The sequence below is a fragment of the Adiantum capillus-veneris genome, chromosome 13 (genome assembly GCF_014529385.1).
Source record: "Adiantum capillus-veneris isolate H3 chromosome 13, ASM1452938v2, whole genome shotgun sequence".
Classification (NCBI taxonomy): Eukaryota; Viridiplantae; Streptophyta; class Polypodiopsida; order Polypodiales; family Pteridaceae; genus Adiantum; species Adiantum capillus-veneris.
Window position 1 is genome coordinate 82,312,931 of NC_140943.1, and position 22,073 is coordinate 82,335,003.

A 22,073-nucleotide genomic window follows, 5' to 3' on the forward strand; every position below is an offset into this window, starting at 1 on the left:
CAAAACATAACTATACCGCCACCAATGGTTGCTTCTGGCAATCTTTCGATCGAATATCTGTGTTGTGTGATGTACATAATTGGAACACCAGGTATCTGCTGGGCATTACAACAAGTGAATAATATGCTCTTCCCCAAACACTTCATGTGATTAACTATATTAAAACCTAAATAAAAGGCCAAAAATAAATTCCTGTCAACTTGCTTCAATCTCAACAAAAAGGAAACATACAGCCCAAAGCAAACATTCCAAAAACAGAAACAAAAGACTAGAGAGCTCGGAGAACCTTTCACAACCCTCCAGTCATATGCACTTGCATTTTTAAATTTAACCTTTCAAAAGCCAGTGCATACGGACCTTTTGAGTCTAGCTGATAAACGTGTGATAGATTCAAACCAGCACAAAAAAGGAAGATCTATGGAGATCTTTTGGCATGGTGGGGGTGTTGGGTTTAAGGCCCTGTGGCTGGTTTTGGCCGGCCACCCGCCCATTAATCATTCTTTGCTTATGATGAAAGAATAAGGAGAGAGAAGACTTCTTCTCTAAGCTCCACCAAAACAGACTGTGTCTCCTTCTCCTCCCCCTTCTCTCCTTCCCTCTCTTGCACTCTCACTCCGCATCCGTTCCCACAAATAGGGTATCAGATCATAGGCGTCCCGACCCCTCCCCGGCTACCCCGTGTGAGCAGCCCTCCCTGTCAAGCAAGGAATCTTGAGAGCAAAACAAGCAACAGGAAATTGAAGCTCAGCAGGAGCAGCAGAGAATCGAGGGGCAGATCTAGACACAGCAGGAAATCGAGCTCAAAGGCAAAGGATTGGAATCCTTGAGAGCTCAGCAGAGCCAAGCAAAGAGCTCTCGGGCAGTAGAAGGATCTGCAGAAACACGAGCAGCAGATAGTGAGACCCAAGGAGAGTTTTGCAAGCATTGCAAGCAGAGGAAATCGAGCAGCGCTTGGCTGAGTGCAAAAACACACACACACACTTCGTTTGCCATGGTATCGACGCCTTCGTTTGCAGAACCATGCAGAGCCCACACATCCCCCGCTCGTCAGATCTGACAGTCTACAACAGTTTACAGAGAATCATTTTTATAAAAAAAAACTTTACACTTAATTGTGTGCAAGGCCCTGATCCCACCAATGCCCTTGACAATTCGGCTTGACTACCCGACCCCGCTCTCACACCCCCGAGTCAACAGAGATAAGAGAGAGAGAGATAGCTCTTCTCAGCCAGTGAGTGAGAGCTTGAAAGATAGAGAGAGAGAGAGAGAGAGAGAGAGAGAATGGTCGTGCGTGAGTGTGGGCATCTCCGGCTCCGAGATCGACATTAACACCTCTCGGCCATTGAGAAAGAGAGAGGGCAAGGCTTCGTCATTGGCATCGCAGACTCCCGTCTGGCGGCGGGAGGCGGCCTCAACATCGACGATTCACCACCAACATCAGCGAGAGCGGATCGGCTCTCGGCTACTCTCTGACATCTGCATCAGTTTCCGGTATTCTTCGCCGGCACGGCACATCGGTTTCGGCACCGACGACGCCTCTCATTACGCGGCGGATTTCCAACTTCCGACCCCGACACTAGCGTTCCCGCGTATGAGTGTTTTCCCCTGGACGGCTGTGCTTGCGACATGCGCAGGTGAGGTACCTCTATCATAGAGGAGTGACACCCGACATAGCACCAAGCGCACCAATTACGCTCTACGGCACAGTTTCAACTTTGACTCCTTTGGCGGCTGTTCGACTAGCACATTTCCATCCAGTGACGGAAATCGACACCGACATTCCTATTCTACACCGGCAAGCAGGTACACAGGGGGTTTTTCGAGCCCACCTACATCAGTTTCTCCACGTTTCCAGACATTTACGGGCATAGCTTCTTCGCAGGCGATTTTGGCAATCATTTTAACAGCAGTTTCTCTACGGACAGATGTGTTGACAGATGCATGTTTGTTTGAGCACACCTAGTGCTATTGAGCTCTTTTGAGAGTAGATATCCCCGCAGGGATCCTTTTTACTGCACGAAGCAATTCTTGGCGCCTGTTCGTGTGCAATCACTCATGTACGTTGAGTTGCGGTTACAACCTATTGAACTTCGTGTGGAGCCATTTTTTGGCTATTTTGGCAGTTTGACCATTTCTGAGACTCGGACCGGAAGAGCCCTTTCTGAGACTGTGGTTAATCGTTTTGTGTTTGCTTTAGTCTTTAGAGGGTCGTTGCGTGAGGTTTTTTTTGAGCTGGGGTATTCTCGAATGTTGAGATACCTTCGATGATACAGGTAGTTGGAGTTCCCCTCTTACAGTACCCTCGCCATACGATATGTATCTGGACGGTTTCTTTTTCTTTTGACGTCGAGTTGGCGGTCATGCGGTAGTGGTTTTGAGCACTTTATGCGCTTACTTTTGTCCTATCGGGTTTGAGAGATTGCTCCCCATACAGAGGAGAGACTGCCGGATTTTTCCCACGAGTCCATTTTATGCGTTCTTAGCACCCTTCAGTTCCTGCGAGTAGTGCTTCCGAAAGAGAAGTAAACTACATCAAAAAGTTTGATGGCACAAGCTTTGCTATTTGGCAGCAACGTATGCAAGATGTTTTGATCAACAAAGGCTTGATAGCACCCTTGCGTGAAAGAAGAGAGAATTTGTACACTGATGAACAGTGGGAAGACTTGAATGAGCGTGCCATGGCGACCATTCCCCTGCACCTTGGTAAATCCATTTACTGTACCATAATGGATAAGACCAATGCCAAAGATTTATGGGATGCTCTGTGCAGCATGGGACGGCAACAATGCCTCGAACAAGGTTTTCTTGATGAAGAAGCTTATGCGCATGAATATGAAAGAAGGCACTAATGTTAGTTCTCACTTGAACGAGTTCAACAACATATTTTCACAAATTACTTCAAAAGGTCTCAATTTCGGTGATGAAATAAAGGCCATTTTCTTGCTATGTTCGCTACCATCATCATGGGATACATTCAACACAGCCATAAGCAATTCTGCACTTAATGGCAAGCTAGTTTTCAGCGATGTTGATAGTGAGTTGCTCGCTGAGGAGATTCGACGTCAATCCCTTGATGCGAGTCGACATGGTGATACGTATGTGGCTAGTGGCAATCGTGACAAGCAAAGGTAGCGTGGTCGTAACTGCGGTCGTCCTTAGGATCGCATGCAAGGTCGTAGCAAGAGTCACGGCAAAGACATGCAAAATGTTGAATGCCATAAAAAGGGGCACTTGAAAAAAGATTGCCTCACATCGTAGCGTGACAAGGGCAAGGAAAAAGCGAAGTCTGACAAACCAAGCAGCGTGAAAATTGAAGAGATTAACGTGGTTGAGTCTCCAACCATTGAGACAGTTTCTGACGTACCAAATGATGTGTTGATTTTCATATCGGATTTGAGTCCTGATGCATTGTTAGCTCTTGACGAATGTTATACGCAGAATTGGATTGTGGACTCAGGTGCTAGCTTTCACGTGACTCCTCACAAGGAGTGGCTTTCTACATACACTGTCGCACATGGCACAGTGAAGCTAGGCAATTCTTATGAGCTTGATATATGCGGTGTGGGCAGCATCAAGTTTTCTATGCGTAATGGCACTGTGTTTATGCTGCACAATGTCAAACATGTACCCAAATTGACAAAGACTTTGATGTCCGTTGGACAACTAAATGATTTGGGTTACGCTACCATATTTGCTCATGGTTCTTGGATTATCAAGAAGGGAAATTTGGTCATGCTTAAAGGCCATAAGTCTAGCTCCACTTTATGTCTCTTCCGTGAAAGAGAATTCTATTTGTGTAGCCGAGCTGCCCTCTGCAGAGTTGTGGCATAGCCGGCTAGGACATATGAGTCAGAAGGGAATGAAAGTCTTGCAGCGTTCTAGTTATATCCTTGTGTTAGATTACTCTAACTTCTCTTTATGTGAGCATTGCATCTATGGCAAACAGATTAGGTTGACATCAGCGCCTTTGGACAAGGAGTTAGGGAGTCCTCTAGATCTCGTTCATAGGGACGTGCGGATCTCGTTCGTAGCGACTTGTGCGGACCTATGCCAGTCAAGTCTCTAGGGGGAGCATTATACTTCCTGACATTCATAGATGACTCTACTAGAAAGGTGTGGGTTTATCTCTTGAAGCAAAAGAGCGATGTCTTTAGTGTCTTTCAGAAGTTCTTAGCCTTGGTCGAGAACCAATTGGGTAGAAAGCTTAAAACTTTGTGAAGTGACAATGGAGGCGAGTACATCTCCTCCGAGTTCAAGGATTTCTGTAGTAAAGAGGCATTAAAAGACAATTTACCACGCCTTACACACCCGCCCAAAATGGTGTGGCTGAGAGGATGAATAGAACCATTCAGGAACGGGTCACTTCTATGTTGTCTACGGCCAACTTATCTCAAGACTTTTGGGACGAAGCTGTTATAACGATTGCTTATTTGATCAATCGGTCACCTAGTAGTAAACACTAAAGTACAAAGTTCCGCAGAAGATGTGAACAGGCAAACAGCCCAATTATGACAGAGTACGTGTTTGGGTGTGAGACATTCTCATATGTGCCAAAAGCGCTTAGACAAAAGCTGGACCCCAAATCACACAAGTGGATCTTCATTGGATACGGTGTGGATAGAGAGAGAGGATATCGTCTCTCGCCCCCGGAATCTAAGAAGGTTATACGTAACTCACATGTGATATTCAATGAGTCTAAGATGCATAGAAAGCCAGTGGAAGACACTGAGTATCGCAGAGTACGGTTTGAGGATGTTGCCTCACCACCAGTTACGCAGAATGTCGGACGTGCTAGTGATGCACCATCCACTAGTATACACATACACATGTTGCTCTAGAGAGAGCGAAATCCAGCAGTCAGAGGCACTTCAGAGATCCACCGGTACATCTCATGCACTTGAGCGTTTTGAGCCAGGATTAGACTATTTGCTAGTCCTGACTGCGGTGAGCCCACTTGCCACAAAGAGGCCATTCAAATGGACGATAGCGTGAAGTGGGAAGAGGCTATGCAATATGAGTATAACTCGATCTTAGCAAATGAAACTTGGGAATTGATAGAGTTACCTCTGGGTAAACATACATTGCCATGCAAATGGGTGTACAAGAAGAAGTATACCACAGATGATCCCGGGCCTAAGTAAAAGGCTAGATTGGTTGCTAAAGGGTTTAAGCGAACGAAAGGCGTGGAATTCGATGAAATCTTTTCTCCCGTGGTCAAGATGACTACACTGCGTCTTGTGCTTGGTCTAGTAGTCATCGAGGACATGGAATTGGTCCAAATGGATTTGAAGATAGCGTTTCTTTATGGGGATCTTGAAGAGGATGTCTACATGAAGTAGCCAGAAGGTTTTGCGATAAAGCCTGAGAAGCCAACACGCGTAGAACTGGTGTGTAGACTCAAGAAAGCTTTGTATTGGTTAAATCAAGGCTCAAGACAATGGTACATCAAGTTCGATAAGTACATTCAGTCCCAAGCTTACGTACGGAGCCAAGAGGATCACTGCTTGTACACAAGGAGCTTGAACGATGGTTCCCATCATTCTAACTTTGTACGTGGATGATATGCTCATAGCCGTGAAGTCCAAAGATGAGATTGCACTTTTCAAGGATGCCTTAAGCAAGCAGTTTGCTATGAAAGATTTGGGTGATGCACATCATTTTCTTGGTATGCGTATCAAGAGAGATCGCAAATGTGGTATACTTGTGTCACGTGCGCACTTCACTTGCGCCATGTGGACATGCTTCTACCATAGTCTAGCATGAGTCTTAGCTTAGGACTGAGCCTGGCACCTTTGTGAGCCTCTAGCAGGACGTGCATGCCCATGCCGGTCACACTTTCAAACCCTCTCTTGCACAAGAACATTCATTTCATCATGCAGGCATTTTACCATGTGAACCACCTCTTCAAAGTCATTTTATTGAAAGTGACTTTTGGAATTCTTTCTGTAAGTTTGTTGGAAAAGTAGGTAGGGCAAATTGCTAAAGATCTATAAAAGAAACCCATTGGGCACTCAGGAGAAGCAGAAGAACCAGGGACACAAGCAAGCAGGCACCCAGCAAGCAGGCAACACCTCAGCAAAAGCCCTAGCGTTTTCTCAAGAAGAAGAAGACCTAGATCAGCCTAACGTTTTCAGATTTCAGCAGACAGCCCAGCGCTTTCAGCCTTGACGCCGTCGTTGTCAACACCATCATCATCGTCGTCGAAGTCCCTATCTTGACGATGACATCATCGCCATCGTCATACCAGATCCCTATCTTGACGATGACACCTTCGTCATCGTCATCACAGTCTCAGACTTGACGACGACACCATCGTCGTCATCGTCACAGTCACCATCGTCGTCGTCGTCGACATCATCGTCGTCGACATAGACCAGCAGTACCCGTCATCACATCATCGTCTTCGACATAGACCCTGTCGTCGACATCACCGTCTTCGACCCATCGACACAGAACTGTCGTCAACTTCACCGTCTTCGACACAATACCGTCGTCGACTTCATCGCCGTTGACAAAGACCCTCAGTAGCTCGTCGTCGACTTCATCGTCTTCGACATAGACCTCGTCGTCGACCTCCCCGTCTTCGACATAGAACCCCAATACCTCAGTACCCCTTCGGTACCCAGCATCAATCAGCATTGTGCAAGAAGAAAGAAAGTACTTGCTCTAGCAACAGAGCAAGGGGGCCCTTGAGAGTTGGGACCCGACATCCCTATCGTTTCTTTTCTCTCTCTCTCGTCGTCTCTCTTTATTTCACTTCGGTTCAGTTCTTTCAAGTGAAGTAAAGTGTCCCTTGCGTTTGTGTGCGGAGTACTAGATCCGAGCAAAATCCTTACTCTCTTCCGCTGCACCTGACATTGGTATTAGAGCTCTGTGCGTGCTTCGGCTTTGCGAACTCAAAGGAGGAACCTAAAGAAGAATCCCATAAGAATCAAGAACTCAAGAACCTCAAGAACTCAAGAACCTCAAGAACCAAGAACCATCAAAACATTAGTTGAACCAAAGAACCTCTCCCAGTTTTTTTTCTTGAAGAATCTTTGAGTACTGACCATGGACTTACCAGATGCCATCTTCATTGTCATGTCTTTAAAGGAGGGTCGACATCAGATCCACGAAAACCCAGACCTTGAGTACCAAGATCTCCTAGCTTTGTATGCGGATATGGAAGGAGTTGGAGACGGGATTCGCATTCTCATGTAGTGTGCATCCATTTCCCTCGTCATTGAACCTTTCAAAAGGACTCCGGAACCAAACCTCGGTCCATCAGCATTGGTAATGTTTCACCACGATCAGTGTTCGGGGAATAGCTCTTGCTACAGCAGGCAAAGTCAGCACTATTTGGTATAGAGCCCAAGCTAATATTCGGCAATCGTAGTAAGGCTGGACAGTGACCCTTACACGGTGTTTGCATCGCCAACAGTACCCACAGCACTCACAGTACCATTAGTCCTTGGTTTCGGAGGAATTTTCATCGGTGATGCATCCACAGCATCAAAAGCATTCATCAGTCAGCATCAGAAGTATAGATAGAAGTTCGGCAGTTGTGCCTCACTTTTAACAAGGGGGATGTCACGTGCGCACTTCACTTGCGCCACGTGGACACGCTTCTGCCATAGTCTAGCATGAGTCTTAGCTTAGGACTAAGCCTCGCCCCTTTGTGAGCCTCTAGCAGGACGTGCATGCCCATGCGGGTCACACTTGCATACCCTCTCTTGCACAAGAACATTCATTTCATCATGCGGGCATTTTACCGCGTGAACCACCTCTTATAAGTCATTTTATTGAAAGTGACTTTTGAAATCCTTTTTGTAAGTTTGTTGGAAAAGTAGGTAGGGCAAATTGCTAAAGATCTATAAAAGAAACCCATTGGGCACTCGGGAGAAGTAGAAGAAGCAGGGACACAAGGAGGCAGGCAACACCTTAGCAGGAGCCCTAGCCTTTTCTTAAGAAGAAGAAGACCCAGATGAGCCTGGCAATTTCAGATTTCAACAGACAGCCCAATGCTTTCAGTTTTCAGCCTTGACGCCGTCGTCGTCGCCATTGTCATCGTCGTCGAAGTCCCTATCTTGACGACGACACCATCGCCATTATCAACGCAGATCCCTATCTTGACGACAACACCTTCATCATCGTCATCGCAGTCCCGGACTTGACAACGACACCATCGTCGTCATCGTCATAGTCACCATCATCGTCGTCGACGACATCGTCTTTGACATATATTCCGTCATCGACATCATCGTCTTTGACACAGAGCCCTCGTCGACTTCACCGTCATCGACACAAAACCGTCGACGACACAGTACCGTCGTCGACAAAGACCGTTAGTAGCTCGTTGTCGGCTTCATCGTCTTCGACATAGACCTCGTCGTCGACCTCTCCATCTTCGACATAGAACCTCAATACCTTAGTACTCCTTCAGTACCTCAGTACCCAGTACCCAGCATCAATAGCATCAATACCCATTAGCATCGACATCTTAGCATTTAGTCATTGTATCAGCATTGTGCAAGAATAAAGAAAGTACTTGCTCTGGCAACAGAGCAACGGGGCCCTTGAGGGTTGGGACCCGACATCCCTGTGTCGTATCTTTCCTCTCTCTCGTCGCCTCTCTTTCTTTCAGTTCAGTTCAGTTCTTTCAAGTGAAGTAAAGTGTCCCTTGTGTTTGTGTGCAGAGTACTAGATCCGAGCAAAATCCTTATTCTCTTCCGCTGCACCTGACAACTTGAACTTTCGCAAGAAGAGTATATTTACAAGGTCTTGCAACGTTTTATTATGCAAGGGGGGAAAGCATTGAGTACCCCAATGGCTGCATACAAAAAACTTATCAAGCATGATTGTCCCAAATTGAATGCTGAAAAGGCAAAGATGGCGAAGGTGCCCTATTCTTCCACAGTTGGCAGTCTCATGTTCGCCATGGTTAGCACACAGCAACACATTGCATATGTAGTGGGAGTGGTCAGCAGGTTTATGGAAAATCTAGGCAGAAAGCATTGGGAAGCAGTGAAGCACATCTTAAGATACATCAAGGGGCTCAGTTAGCAAGTGCTTACGCTTTGGGAACAGTGATGCATCCATAGTTGGATACATTGATTCGGATTATGCGGGCTGTGTGGACACTAGCTTCCTGGTTGCTAGAGTTGGAGATCATGTCTCCAGATTTGTTGAAACCAGCCCGTAGGGCGGTAGACTTTGGCTTTCACCCGAAACTTTACTTAAGACTGTAGGACACAGGAACTTTGCAACTAAAAACCTATAACGGGAATTAACACTTCACACACAGCTTGGACGCTAGAGTGCAACCAAGCAGACGCCGACACCTGTTGGCCCCAAAGACTGGCACCCCTTTCGGTATTTCTTTATTGCATTCAGAGAGAGAATAAAACCTGTGATTTCCTACGAGCTGTCCCGCATAATCCAGGCTGAAAACGACCTGTTCTGGCCCGATTTCGGCAACATAACTGTACTAGGACGCTTCACATACAGTATCCCCACGCAGTGACTTTCTCGGCGCATACAGACACTTTTCAAAACCTGGCGAGAATCTGCAACACGCTGAATTCTCTGTTTTCTGCCCTGAAAATGTGTTAGATCACCCGCATAGCGATTCCCTCACGTCCCAGACCTCTAAACCTGCAAAAATACACATTAGGCTGTATTTCCCTATTTTGGGCTCTGTTTCGCAAGCTGGTCGCATCCGTAGCAAGTCCTCAAGCTCCCGCACCTATAGGGCTACTTGCCCTTTGAATCGGACGAGATTTCTCGTGTGAAATCTCTCTGAATTCACCCATACTTGCGGAGGATTAGCAACTAGCTAATCTAGTACCTCTGCAAGAGGCTTTTGCCTCAGCAATCGCCCATGAACCCACACAACTGCACATACAGATGAAAAGCCCTCGAGAGGGGCATCACGTTTCTGTATTCAAAAGGGAAGAGAGGTGCGCACTAACAGAATCATCGCGCTACATAGTGCAAGGGAGAAGGAAAGCTTTCCATTAAAGTTTCATCACTTGCACGAACTACTCACACACACACTGAGAGAGAAAAGCAGCCCAAATCGATTTGGGGCGCCCAAAACTGGCTGATGTGGCAATGATTGGACTTCTGCAGCTTCTGGTGCTGCCATGTGTCCACTATGCCTCTTTGAGTTAATTTTCCTAGTACACACCGACTTATAAGTGGAGCGAGGGGGCCTAAATGACTTTGAACTAAGCCTAGACGCCCTTTTACTACTCGGATTCCAGTGTCGGTCGGCCCGACCAAGTCTCTATTGAAATTGCAACGTCCTCGATTGCATGCCATATATACATGCCATTGATGATCTTGTGTTGTTAGCAACGCTTTTATCATCGCATGTACCCGCAAGAAAGTCATAACACATAGATACAAATGACTTAATGAGACCTTCATACTTTTGTCATTTCCATCTACGATAGAAATGAGCATAATATGGGCTTGCTTGCTGAACCTACGAATAATGGTCCATATACCATCATTCCCTGTCGACGTTCTTGGAAGATCAAAGATAGAATCCATAGCAATGCTTTCCCATAGCTTATCCAGAATCGGCAATGGCTATAATAACCCTGGTGCCTTTTGCGTGTCAAACTTGACCTTTTGGCAAATCACGCATGCTCGCACAAAGGCATCCACATCTCTCCTCAAAGTAGGCCAATAAAAGAATGTCTCTATTGCTTTCACTATCACATCAATTCCACGATGCCCTGCATACGGTGGGACATGACTTTCTACCATGACCTTATGTCGCAATAGCCTTGCAACTATATAAAAAATCTTTATCAATAGCATATTGTTCCTTCTTGTCATCAAGCTCATGATGATAAGGAATTGACACAGCTAAAATCTGTGGCTTTCTTGATAACGCATCAGCCACAACATTCTTCTTACCTTCCACATGCATAATCTGGAAGTGGAACGTAGAAAGTATGTTTACCCATCACATATGCTTTTTGGATAGCTTTGATTGTGTCAAGAAGCATAGTTTTTCCATACGTCAACCACACGTCGGATGCACACGGGTACGAACGTACGGAATAAGTACGGATCAGACTACCCAGAAATTCCACACGTCTAATAGCCTACTACATAGGATGCTTAAAAGCCTACATACTACACCACCATGTTTAAAACTTTATACACAAACAGAAAACCATAGAGCTTCAGAAATTAGAATTTAGAGACTAGCTTGTGGACGCGGGAGAAGCTTGAAGGTAAGCAAGAGAGGGCGAGAGGATGGGCTGGCCACTGATTTGCAGCTTGCAGCTTGCTGATGTGCCCAAATCTCACGCTCCTTGCAATGCCTGCATAACAGAGTCAACAGCCCAACTCGTGTACCCAAAAAACTGCAGGCGAAAAAATTTTGCCCCAAATTTTTTTCCGGTACGGAATCACTTTTTGCACGCTTCCCTACTCGGACGAGTACGGAAGTATGGCTAGACAACCACACACGTACGAAAAAACCTATGTCAGAAGTATCGCAAGGTCTGATGATCTGTCTGAACAACAAAATCAGCACCTAACAAGTAGTGCTTCCAGCTAGAGAGCGCATGAATAACAGTCCGTAGCTCTTTCTCGTCGATTTGCATAGTCTTTTTTGGCCCTTGCAAGGTTCTGCTCTCGTAAGCTACTACCCGACCATCTTGCATTAGCGTTGCTCCGATGCTATTGCCACACGCGTCACACTAGACCACAAATGACTTCCTGAGATCTGGAAAAACAATCACGGGATCTGAAGTCAACTTTTCCTTTACGTGACTGAAAGCTAAAATCTCTTTTTGGGTCCATCTGAGAGTGACCTCTTTCTTTTGGAAAGCGTGAAGAGGTGAAGCTATCTCTGCAAAATTCCTGATAAACCTTCTATAGTATTGAGCACAATCCCAAGAATCTTCGGACATCGTGCACAGTCTTTAAGTCTGGCCATGTCTTGATCGCTTCAACCTTTGCGGAATCCATTCGGACACCATCCTTTGACACACCGTGGCCAAGAAAGTGGATCTCTTCCAAGAAGAATTCACTTTTCTTAGGATTGACAAGTAAGCTCTTCGAAAACAATGGTCAAGTCATGCCTATGCTCCTCTTCATTCTTCGAATGGACTATCATGCCATCAAAGAATGTGCCAACAAACTTTTGATGAGTGAGGAAAATCCGGTTCATCATCCTATTGAACGTAGGAGGAGCACTTGTAAGACCAAATGGCATCACTACTAACTCATATAGACCAAATGTTGTCCTAAATGTAGTCTTATGCACATCCTCTCGCCTTATACATATCTGATGTTACGCACTCTTAAGGTCTATCTTGAAAATTGCAGCACTGGCACCCTCTAAACAATCAAGAATATCATCAACCCTTGGAATAGGAAACAAAGCCTTTCTTCTTCTGCACTAGGAGCACTCGGGAGCAAAAGGCTGAAGAACGAGGCTGAATCAGCCCCTTCTCTAAAAGCTCCTCAACCTGGCCCATAATCTCTTTTTGCTGAGCCGCACTAACCCTGTAGGGAGGTCTGTTTGGTGGGCTACATCAAGCACCAAATCTATCGTATGGTCCTCGGGCCTCTCCAACGGCAATTGTGACGGTAATGAATCAGAAAAACGGTCATTAAACTCTCGCAAAAATGTTGACCTTTCTTTATCTAACACAGATAAATTTGACTGACAATTATCTGAAACATCACGTACGAAAATCAAGTACACAGAAAGATGATTCTTAATTACATAAGTGCCGAAGCAGATACAATAGGGATTGACTCCCCTTTGAGCTTTACATCCAAAACATGAGTTTTTCCCCAAAGCTGAAGGGTGATCTTTTTGTCTAAGATATCCAGCACGCCATGTGTTCGGAACATCCACAGAATTCCCAACAACGCATCGCACCCTTCAAATAGCATGATATAGAATTCTTATGTGTCCACATACGACTGAATATGCAGAGGCAGTTTTCCAATGATGGCAGTAAGAATATGCAGAGGCAGTTTTTCAATGATGACAATAACACACTCTGAGTGGCAAGGACACGCCAACCCTGCCTCTGCCGTGTACCCTATCTCTTCAGCTTTGATGCCCAGCTTCATAACTAACTCTGGTGAGATAAAGTTCGCTTTGGCAAAAGTGACCACGCTGCTCGCATATAAAGCATTTATTCCAAGCTCCTCAATAATAGCATCTCAATGATTATGCACAATATCCTTTGATTGGCTACTTCAAGACTTTCATCCTACACATCACACAATATTCAAAACCTCCGATTGTACTCCTGTAGGTTCTTGCAAGTAGCCGCAGTGAGTTGGTGCTAATCCGTCATGACATCGGCTTCAAATTCATTTAACAGCCACGCAGATGCAAACATTTTCTTGAAGTATACCCATTTGGCGGGTGCCTGTCCTTGCATCAACAATGTCGTCCACCTCCATAAACCTTGGCTTCAAAACTTTCACCCTACACATTACACAATATTCAAAACCTCCGATTGTACTCCTGTAGGTTCTAGCAAGTAGCCGCAGTGAGTTGGTGCTAATCCGTCATGACATCGGCTTCAAATTCATTTAACAGCCACGCAGATGCAAACATTTGCTTGAAGTATACCCATCTGGCGGGTGTCTGTCCTTGCATCAACAATGTCGTCCACCTCCATAAACCTTGGCTTCTGCACCAGTCGAGAAAACACATTCACAACGACAACCAATTGAGTCCTGAACGCATCATCTTCAAGTTGCCCAATCATAAAGCCCTGCACTAGTGGAGCATTCACATCAACAAGAGGTAAAGACAGGCGTGGCCATGAACTCTCGCCAACCTGAAACACTATAGGAATTGCTTGCTTGTCGTGTGAAGAGGAACCCTCTTCCATAATGCCTTTCCCTTTGTCGGCCATAGTGTAATCCTGCGTTCTTGTACTCTATGTATTCACCAGAAACCAACCGAGGCTCACTCCTTGAGGAAAAGGTAATTCTGTCCCGGCGACAGAACCATGAAACCGGCACATAGGGCGTTAGACTTTGGCTTTCACCCGAAACTCTACTTAAGACTGTGGGACAGAGAAACTTTGCAACTAAAAACCTGTAACGGGAATTGACACTTCAAACACACACGGCTTGGAAGCTAGAGTGCTACCAAGCAGACGCCGACACCTATTGGCCCCAAAGACTGGCACCCCTTTCGGTATTTCTTTATTGAATTCAAAAAGTTCATAAAAACTGTGATTTCCTACGAGCTGTCCCGCATAATCCGGGCTGAGACAACCAACTTGTTCTGGCCCGATTTCGGCAACATAACTGTATTAGGACGCCTCACAGACAATATCCCCACGCATAAGTGACTTTCCCAATGCATACGGACACTTTCCAAAACCTGGTGAGAATCTGCAGCACGCTGAATTCTCTGTTTTCTGCCCTGAAAATGTGCCAGATCACCCGCACAACAGTCCCCTCACGTCCCCAGACCTCCTGGGGATATTAGCGACCATTTAAGGCCAAAACCCTAAACCTGCAAAAATACACAGGAGGCTGTATTTCCCTGTTTTGGGCTCCGTTTTGCGAGCCGGTCGCATTTGTATCAACTCCTCGAGCTCGCGCACCTATGGGGCTACTTGCCCTTAGAATTGGACAAGTTTTCTCGCGTGAAATCTCTCCGAATTCACCTGCATACCTGCGGGGGATTAGCAACTAGCTAATCCAATACGTGTGTAGGAGGCTCTTGCCTCGGCAATCGCGCATGAACCCACACAACTTCACGTACAGATGAAAAGCCCTCGAGCAAGGCATCACGTTTCTGTATTCAAAAGGGAAGAGAGGTGTGCGAGAGCAGAATCATCGCGCTACATGCTGCAAGGGAGAAGGCAAGCTTTCCATTAAAGCTTTATCGCCTGCAGCAACTACTCACACACACACACTGTAAGTCACACTAAGAGAGAAAAGCAGCCCAGATCAAGCCGAATAGACTTGGGGAGCCCAAAACTGGCTAATGTGGCAGTGATTGCACTTCTGCAGCTTTTGGTGCTGCCATGTGTCCACTATGCCACTTTGAGTTAATTTTCCTAGTACCCACCGACTTAAATAAGTGTAGCGAGGGGGCCTAAATGACTTTGAACTGAGTCTAGACACTCTTTTACTGCTTGGATTCCAATGTCAGTTGGCCTGACCAACTCGTGGCGACAAGGCCTTCCCGTTTGCCGGTGAAACTCTCGGCCAATGGCCTTTTCACACTGGCCACACAATGTCCGGCCATTTGTGACTTCAAAAAGAGGGTCCCAAAAATTAAATAAAAATCATCGGAAAGAAACCAACAACTAAGGTTAGCAGTTGCCACGTCCTCGTGACAATTGCACTTCGTCTTCCACCACTAAGGCATAGTATGTTGCAGTTTCTAATTCTAGTAAGGAAGTTGTGTGGTTATCTCGTCTAGTGGGAGACCTTGGTATACACCAGACTCCAGTGCTACATTGCGACAGTCAAAGTGTGATTGCGTCAGCAAAGAACCCTGTGTTTCGCTCCAAGTCGAAACACATAGAGGTCAGGTATCATGTGGTACGGGATATTTTGGCTAGCGAACGCATGGAGTTAGCCAAAGTTCACACAGATGAAAACCCAACGGATGCTCTAACGAAGAGCTTAGCCTCAGAGCAATTTGCACGTTGCATAGAGATGATGGGCGTAGGGTGAAGCTACAGTCATGCTTCACGTTTGTAGAGTTGTACATAACAGCCCCTATATTCTTAGCCACTTGGGCGAAGTTGGCCGTCAAGTGAGAGATTGTTAGGTTTCAGGCCCTGTGGCCGGTTTCGGCCGGGCGCCCGCCCATTGATCATTCTTTGCTTATAATGAAAGAATAAGGAGAGAGAAGACTTCTTCTCTAAGCTCCACCAAAACAGATTGTCTCCCCTTCTTCTCCCCCTTCTCTCCTTCCCTCTCTTGCACTCACACTCCGCATCCGCTCGCACAGGGTGGGTTATAATATATACAAAACAATGAAGGAAAGGTGACAAGAAGATGAGTACAGCCTTTTGCAATTCAGCTAAATGTTTGAACAGACTAGTTTCACTACAAAACCTGAGAGACCAGGTCAGGGAGATTGTACATACAAAAATGTTGTCACGCTCAGGAGGATCAAGCTAATAATCTGCCAGAAGCCTAACGGTAAAAAAGGAAACCCTACATCACACACGTAAGACGAGTTAGTCAACAAACAGGAAACTAGAGCATGTGCTGGAGGACTATGGGAGGGAAAGATCACTTCACACTCACCATATTGGGCATTACCGGCTATGCGAAAACCAGAACGGTGCTCCCTCCCCACCTGGTCACCAGGAACACCTGGAACTGCAAAGCCTTCTGGGCCCGAACGTCTGGCTGAGCTTACATTACAGGAACTAGTTCCGCCCATCCCCAGGTCTGGAACGTCTGCCCAAAACAACCGCTATTGTCCTGAAGCCACAGTGAGCTGCCCATTTGGGACGGCCGATGGTCCCCCCCTCTTATAGCCATGAGGCTCCTTTCCTTACTCCTCTCCCCGTCTACTCAAGGTTGAAGGCTTCTCAAGCTCCAAGCCTCCATTCCACAAAACTGCCTCCATGCTCTAGCCTCTCCATCTAACTCTCAAGTTCTCCATAGCCCTCTCTCCTTCTACTTAAGGCTTGAACCTTATGCTCTCCATAGCATCAAGCTCTCTATAATATACACTACATAGCCCTCTCTCCTCTACTGCATATGTATCTGGTATAAAACTTCACAGACATTTGAAACGCTTGATAAATTCTTGAATGAACCTCCCCAACCCATTCAAAAATTAAGACACTTAGAATGCTTGATGAAATTTCACCTTTGAAAAAAACGTTTCATACATGGCTTTTCTGTTCAGAAGCAATGATTTGATGGGTTCTCCCTAAGCCATCAACAGATAGGGATAGCCTGCAGGCAGAAATCAGATGACATTCCAATGGTGGGAACCATCAAAACTATGGGTTGTCCAGTCGTCTACTTATGGACAGCAGTAAATAGCTTGGGGGCTAGCACCGACCAGGTCAATGAGGTCATAGACTGCATGGAGAGCAATAGAGCTTAGCACAGAAAGATACAATCAGCATGACATCGAGGAGATCCAACACCGACTGATGCTGGATTTACTCTGAGCTTGAGGATTATCCCCTTCTTAGTAGCTTAAGTTTCTTGCATCCCTCATTACTTTGTACCTTTGTATTGACTAGAGAGTCTCTAGTCTTTCCCCCACTTTCACTTTCACCACAATATTTTGTTTAGGATGTTAGTCTTTCTTTCAGCACAAAGACTTTGTATTAGATTCACCAGTTTGTAACTTGTTGGTCTCATAGGTCATTTTGGCCTTCTGTAGACGTTAATATATCATCTCTCTCTCTCTCTCTCTCTCTCTCTCTCTCTCTCTCTCTCTCTCTCTCTCTCTCTCTCTCTCTCTCTCTCTCTCTCTCTCTCTCTCTCAGAGCGAGATCACAGATTTCTTTAGAGCTGCCACTGGACACCCGGAGGAGTTACCACCACAGCAGAGCTCGTCGCCTCACACCAGAGGCACACTGATCGACCGAGCGACTGAGCTGGGAGATCCAGACGCCCACGACTACGGAGGACTACACAGCATCGACGGAGGCTGCATCAGAGGATTCGGATCACTTTGGCTCGACATGCACGACGCCCGGTCAGACTACTGACCATGGAGGAGATTGATGAGATCCGCCAGCGGCCGATGCTGGATCTCTTGTGATCTTGCTATCCCAGCTAGCTGCTTAGTTCACATCTAGCAATTTAGGATTCCATAGTATTTTATTTTGTTATTTGTCATTTCATTTTTGTCATCTTGTTACTCTGACTTTGTATCAGATCCACCACATTGTAACTTTCTGGTCTCATAGGTCACTTTGGCCTTTTGAAGACGTTAATATAACATTTCATTAACATCTCTCTCTCTCTCTCTCTCTCTCTCTCTCTCTCTCTCTCTCTCTCTCTCTCTCTCTCCGTGCGTGCGCGTGCACGTGTGTGTGTGTGTCCAAGGAGGAGGGAAGAGGGGATTTTTGGAGCAAGATGCAAGAAAGATGAAGTTTGGGCGATTTCGTGCTCTTGACCAAGGAGAGAAGGGAGGAAGGGAATCAGAAGAAGGGAAGGCAGTTAAAGATTTCCTTGCTTTCTTGGATGTAAAGTAAGGGTTTTTTGGGTTATGGTGATTGGTTTTAGGGGATAGATTGCATAGTGGCCAGGTGCTAGGAAGGAAAAATTCTCTTGAAGGGCAGTTTTTGTGCGGCTTTGGGAAGGAATTGGACAAGCTCAGGTACAAGGGGTGGATGCTGATGCTTGGAACAAGGCCAATTTGTGATGAAAAAGGGCTCAATTGTATGCCACCAACGAGGGCTTGAGTATACACTGAGAAAGGACTAGGTTAATGATCAGTTGGATGTGTTGGTGCCGTGCGGAAGCTCATAATGCTATGTTTACCCAGGGTTTGATTTATGTTTGGTGATCTTTAGGGTCGGTTTTGCCCCTATGTTGTACATATTTTATGATATTCAATAGATTCAGTGTTGGGTTGAGTCTCTGTGGTCATGTTTCTCTCTGTGTCTGCTCTTCTCCTCTCTCGCATCTCTCACAACCAGCAGCCCGGTGCTATCCCAGCTCACCTCCAGAACAATTTATACCCCGACATCGTCTCAAGCAAATGTGCTCAAATAATCATTTGGAACTTGAGTATTTACTAGCTCAAATCTCTATGTTGCACATGCTTTGAAACTTTGTTTGAAATGTCACTTTGTTGTTCTAGCCAAAAATATACAATCATTTATGCCAGCTTCAGCCACAAAATTGAACTCCTCATGATAAAGTGAGATCCCATGTATCCGATTTTATAAGATTATGAAACAAAATTATGAGGTAGCGGCAAAAGCAGAGACAAAAATGGGAATATTGACCTTCCGTATACGGCGTTTCAGATCCCTATCGCATGTAGCCACTATATAGCATTTATGCTGAAAGAAAGATGTGTAAGTATACAAAATATTTTTATTTCTCCATCATCATGCTAGAAAGTATACCCACTTGAGTAACTCTATCAACAATACAATCATCTGCATAAGTTCCTTTGTGTGTGCAAGGTAACTGCTCAAATCTGGGATCCTTCGCAACTCTGCGAGAAGAAGAACACATTTATTTTTCTATTTATTCATAATGCATTCTAATCTGCACAAATAATGAGGAACCTTAGCATTTAGACATGAATATAGATTGTATGGACAAGATCACACGTGAAGATTGAACACTATGATTTTTGAATAGTACCTAAGAGTTACCATTTAGACACAAGCATAGATTGTATGGAAACTAGCACAATGATGTGAAGACTGAAAGTTACAATCTTTGAATAGTACCTAAGAGCAACCCGATATTTTTGTCCAAGCTTTTCTAGCTCGGCCATAACACAATCCGTAATGCATGGAGTACCTGGAAAGAGAGTGTGCATTGAGTCAATATCATAAGACTTGTTGCTGAGCCAAACTGCCACTAAAACTAGTTACAGCAAACATGTATCAAGATTCAATAAATTATAATGAATCCTATTAAATATCACAGATTCATAGAAGCCTCCTTGTTCAAGGCTTATCTTTTGATGATTCATCTTCTGACCTATCAGAAAAAGGCACTTCAGATACGGGCTCAATTGTCTTTTCTTCTCGTGTGACTGTAAAAATCTCAATGAAAGTACGACACAGATTAATGGCATATTAAAACTTAAGAGAAAAGAAACTTTCTGGAAATACTTAGCTTTCTGCATGAAAATAAAGCACACACAGAAGCCCTCCGACAACTACATTTGAAGTGCCAGCCATCTCTACCAAGTAGGTGATCAATAAGAAACTCCTCCTCTGTATTCAGCGATGGATGTACATTGTATTCTCTTTAGTAATTTTTTGAGATATCGTGCAGCTTTGTTTTAACATAATAGATAATCCCATTGAGCTGTCAAAAGTGGCAGCAGAAAAGGATAATCCCTGAGAGAGAGAGAGAGAGAGAGAGAGAGAGAGAGAGAGAGAGAGAGAGAGAGAGAGAGAGAGAGAGAGAGAGAGATCTTTTTATGTTTATTAGAGGCCTAAGTCATCCTATGAGACAAATCAAATATACATGTGTGTGTCCTCTATCTGTCGGGCAAGGACAAAAGTACAAAGTAACAAAATGTGTTCATGTGGTACGGGAGGAGGGGGTGATTCATAGGGTATGAGGAAGGCTAGGATACAAGATACATGGTACATGAGGGAGGGAGGGGGAGGAGCTACAACTCTAAGGGGTATATTGTATAAGTGCACATCTATATGCTCAAGGAAATACAATCACGAAGTGCTTCAAGCTGACTAGCTCCATCCTACATCAAACTGGGGGTGTAATATCTGGTACATGGGTGGGTGTGGTGTAAGGTCTGCGTGTATGATCGCGGTTGGGTTTGCCAACATCTGAGCAAATCTCTCTTGGGCTGCCTGGTGGTTGTCTTCTGCACCCGGGGTATCAGAGCTCTTTATCTTGGAGCTCGGGGGCATCTCCTAGCTCTAACCATCTCAGCCTGATGTAGGGTGACCCCTCTGTTTGTGTGATATGAGGCAGTAGGATTGTGGTCCTCTAGAAGAAGTCTGTAAGTTGTGACTGTCTGTCACGATCTCGTGTCGCTACAGGTAGGTGCCAGCAACGTCTCTCTATGTCTATGTATCTCCACTAGAAAACAGCCAAACTAGCGCTGATCTCTAGACTCTATGATCTGTCGTAGGGTGGGCTGTCCTGTAAAAACAGCCTCATATCTATCTTTGATACTCATATGCTCTACATCTGCGCAGAAAGTGCTTCTCATCCTCAGTTACCCTCTCTGTGCGAAGCTTGCAAAACCTCCCAGCTTGGGGGGTATGAGCAGCTCTTCCTGACTCTATCTCTGGCCGGTGTGATGATACTCGGAGCTAACCAATCACCACTCCTGAGCTACGTGGCATGTATGTGTCCATGTAGCACGCTCTATGAATGAACCCCTTGTCTAGCATGGTCAAGAAGTGCTCACTGTAATGGCATCTTCGGGGGAAGAGGCTATCTAGAGGCGATCCACGTCTCTCTGATGTAAGAGCTACCATAGATCTTGTTTGAATATTGCATTCCTCTTACTGTGTGTGAGCTCAATGAAGGGTGAGTCCGGGTCATATTGGAAGGGCGGTAACATATCCATGTCTAGTCCGTGTGCTCCAAACCACTCTTGCGCCCCTGTGAGCACCAAGGCTCCTGCTCGCCTAACTTTGAAACCTGTCTAAAGCCTTGAAGGCTCTTCGTGTGAGTCTATTTGATGGCATCTCTCTGATCCTCAGAACGAGACAAACGGTCGAGAAAGTAGCCTCGATTAGCATAGGTGGAATAGCTAATTCTGCTCCAATAATGTCATGTGGTAATAAGGGCTTGTTGTGGAACAAGCGTGATATCATACATATCTGTGGTCTCTCAATTTGCGTCCATGAGGGCTGATAGTCCAAGGGCCCAAACTGCAACAGCATACATCAAAGCCGGGGTGACCAGAGTGTCGAAGAGCCAGCCACCCCTTGGTGCCGGGCTCCTAAAAGTGTGTGTGATGACATCTCCTCTCTAGCATAAAGCCCTTATCCCTTGGTGAGTGTCTGTAGCCTCCTTTGCCATGGTGTAGCTCCGGAGTGGCTGGCAAGTACACATAAGACTCCACCACCTCTATCTGTCCACCTATAACCATAAAGACTGCCGCACTCCTGACTTCCCTAGAAGTACGAAAGATCATGACCCGGCTCCTAAAAGTGTGCTTGATGACAAGCGTCTGTAGCCGCCTTTGCCATGGTGTAGCTCCGGAGTGGCTGGCAAAGGTGACTCCCAAGTACACATAACACTCGACCACCTCTATCTGTCCACCTATAACCATAAAGACTAACGCACTCCTGACTTCCCTAGAAGTACGAAAGACCATGACCTTGGTTTTCCCAAGGTTCGCTCTCAACACTCTCTATGTTATGTGCAGCGGAAGTCATTTATGGTGATAACTCGGAATGAGTGCTCAG

General features: G+C 45.6%; 1 protein-coding gene and 1 long non-coding RNA gene across 2 annotated transcripts in view; both read right to left on the reverse strand.

Moving 5' to 3' along the window:
• The window catches only part of LOC147444343 (PIN domain-like family protein), a 131,657-nt gene that overhangs the window by 287 nt on the left and 109,297 nt on the right, over positions 1-22,073 (reverse strand). Inside the window, exons 5-8 of the mRNA XM_086526987.1 lie at positions 19,398-19,470; positions 19,069-19,156; positions 18,942-18,998; positions 17-95 (exon numbers count right to left, since the gene is read on the reverse strand). Coding sequence (XP_086383113.1) covers positions 17-95; positions 18,942-18,998; positions 19,069-19,156; positions 19,398-19,470 — 297 coding nt within the window. The remainder of the gene's footprint in view (positions 1-16; positions 96-18,941; positions 18,999-19,068; positions 19,157-19,397; positions 19,471-22,073) is intronic.
• LOC147444344 (uncharacterized) lies at positions 15,940-16,546 on the reverse strand. Its single transcript, XR_015190039.1, has 2 exons — positions 16,261-16,546; positions 15,940-16,167 (listed from the first exon to the last, which is right to left on the reverse strand). It is a non-coding gene; the product is annotated as an uncharacterized LOC147444344 (long non-coding RNA).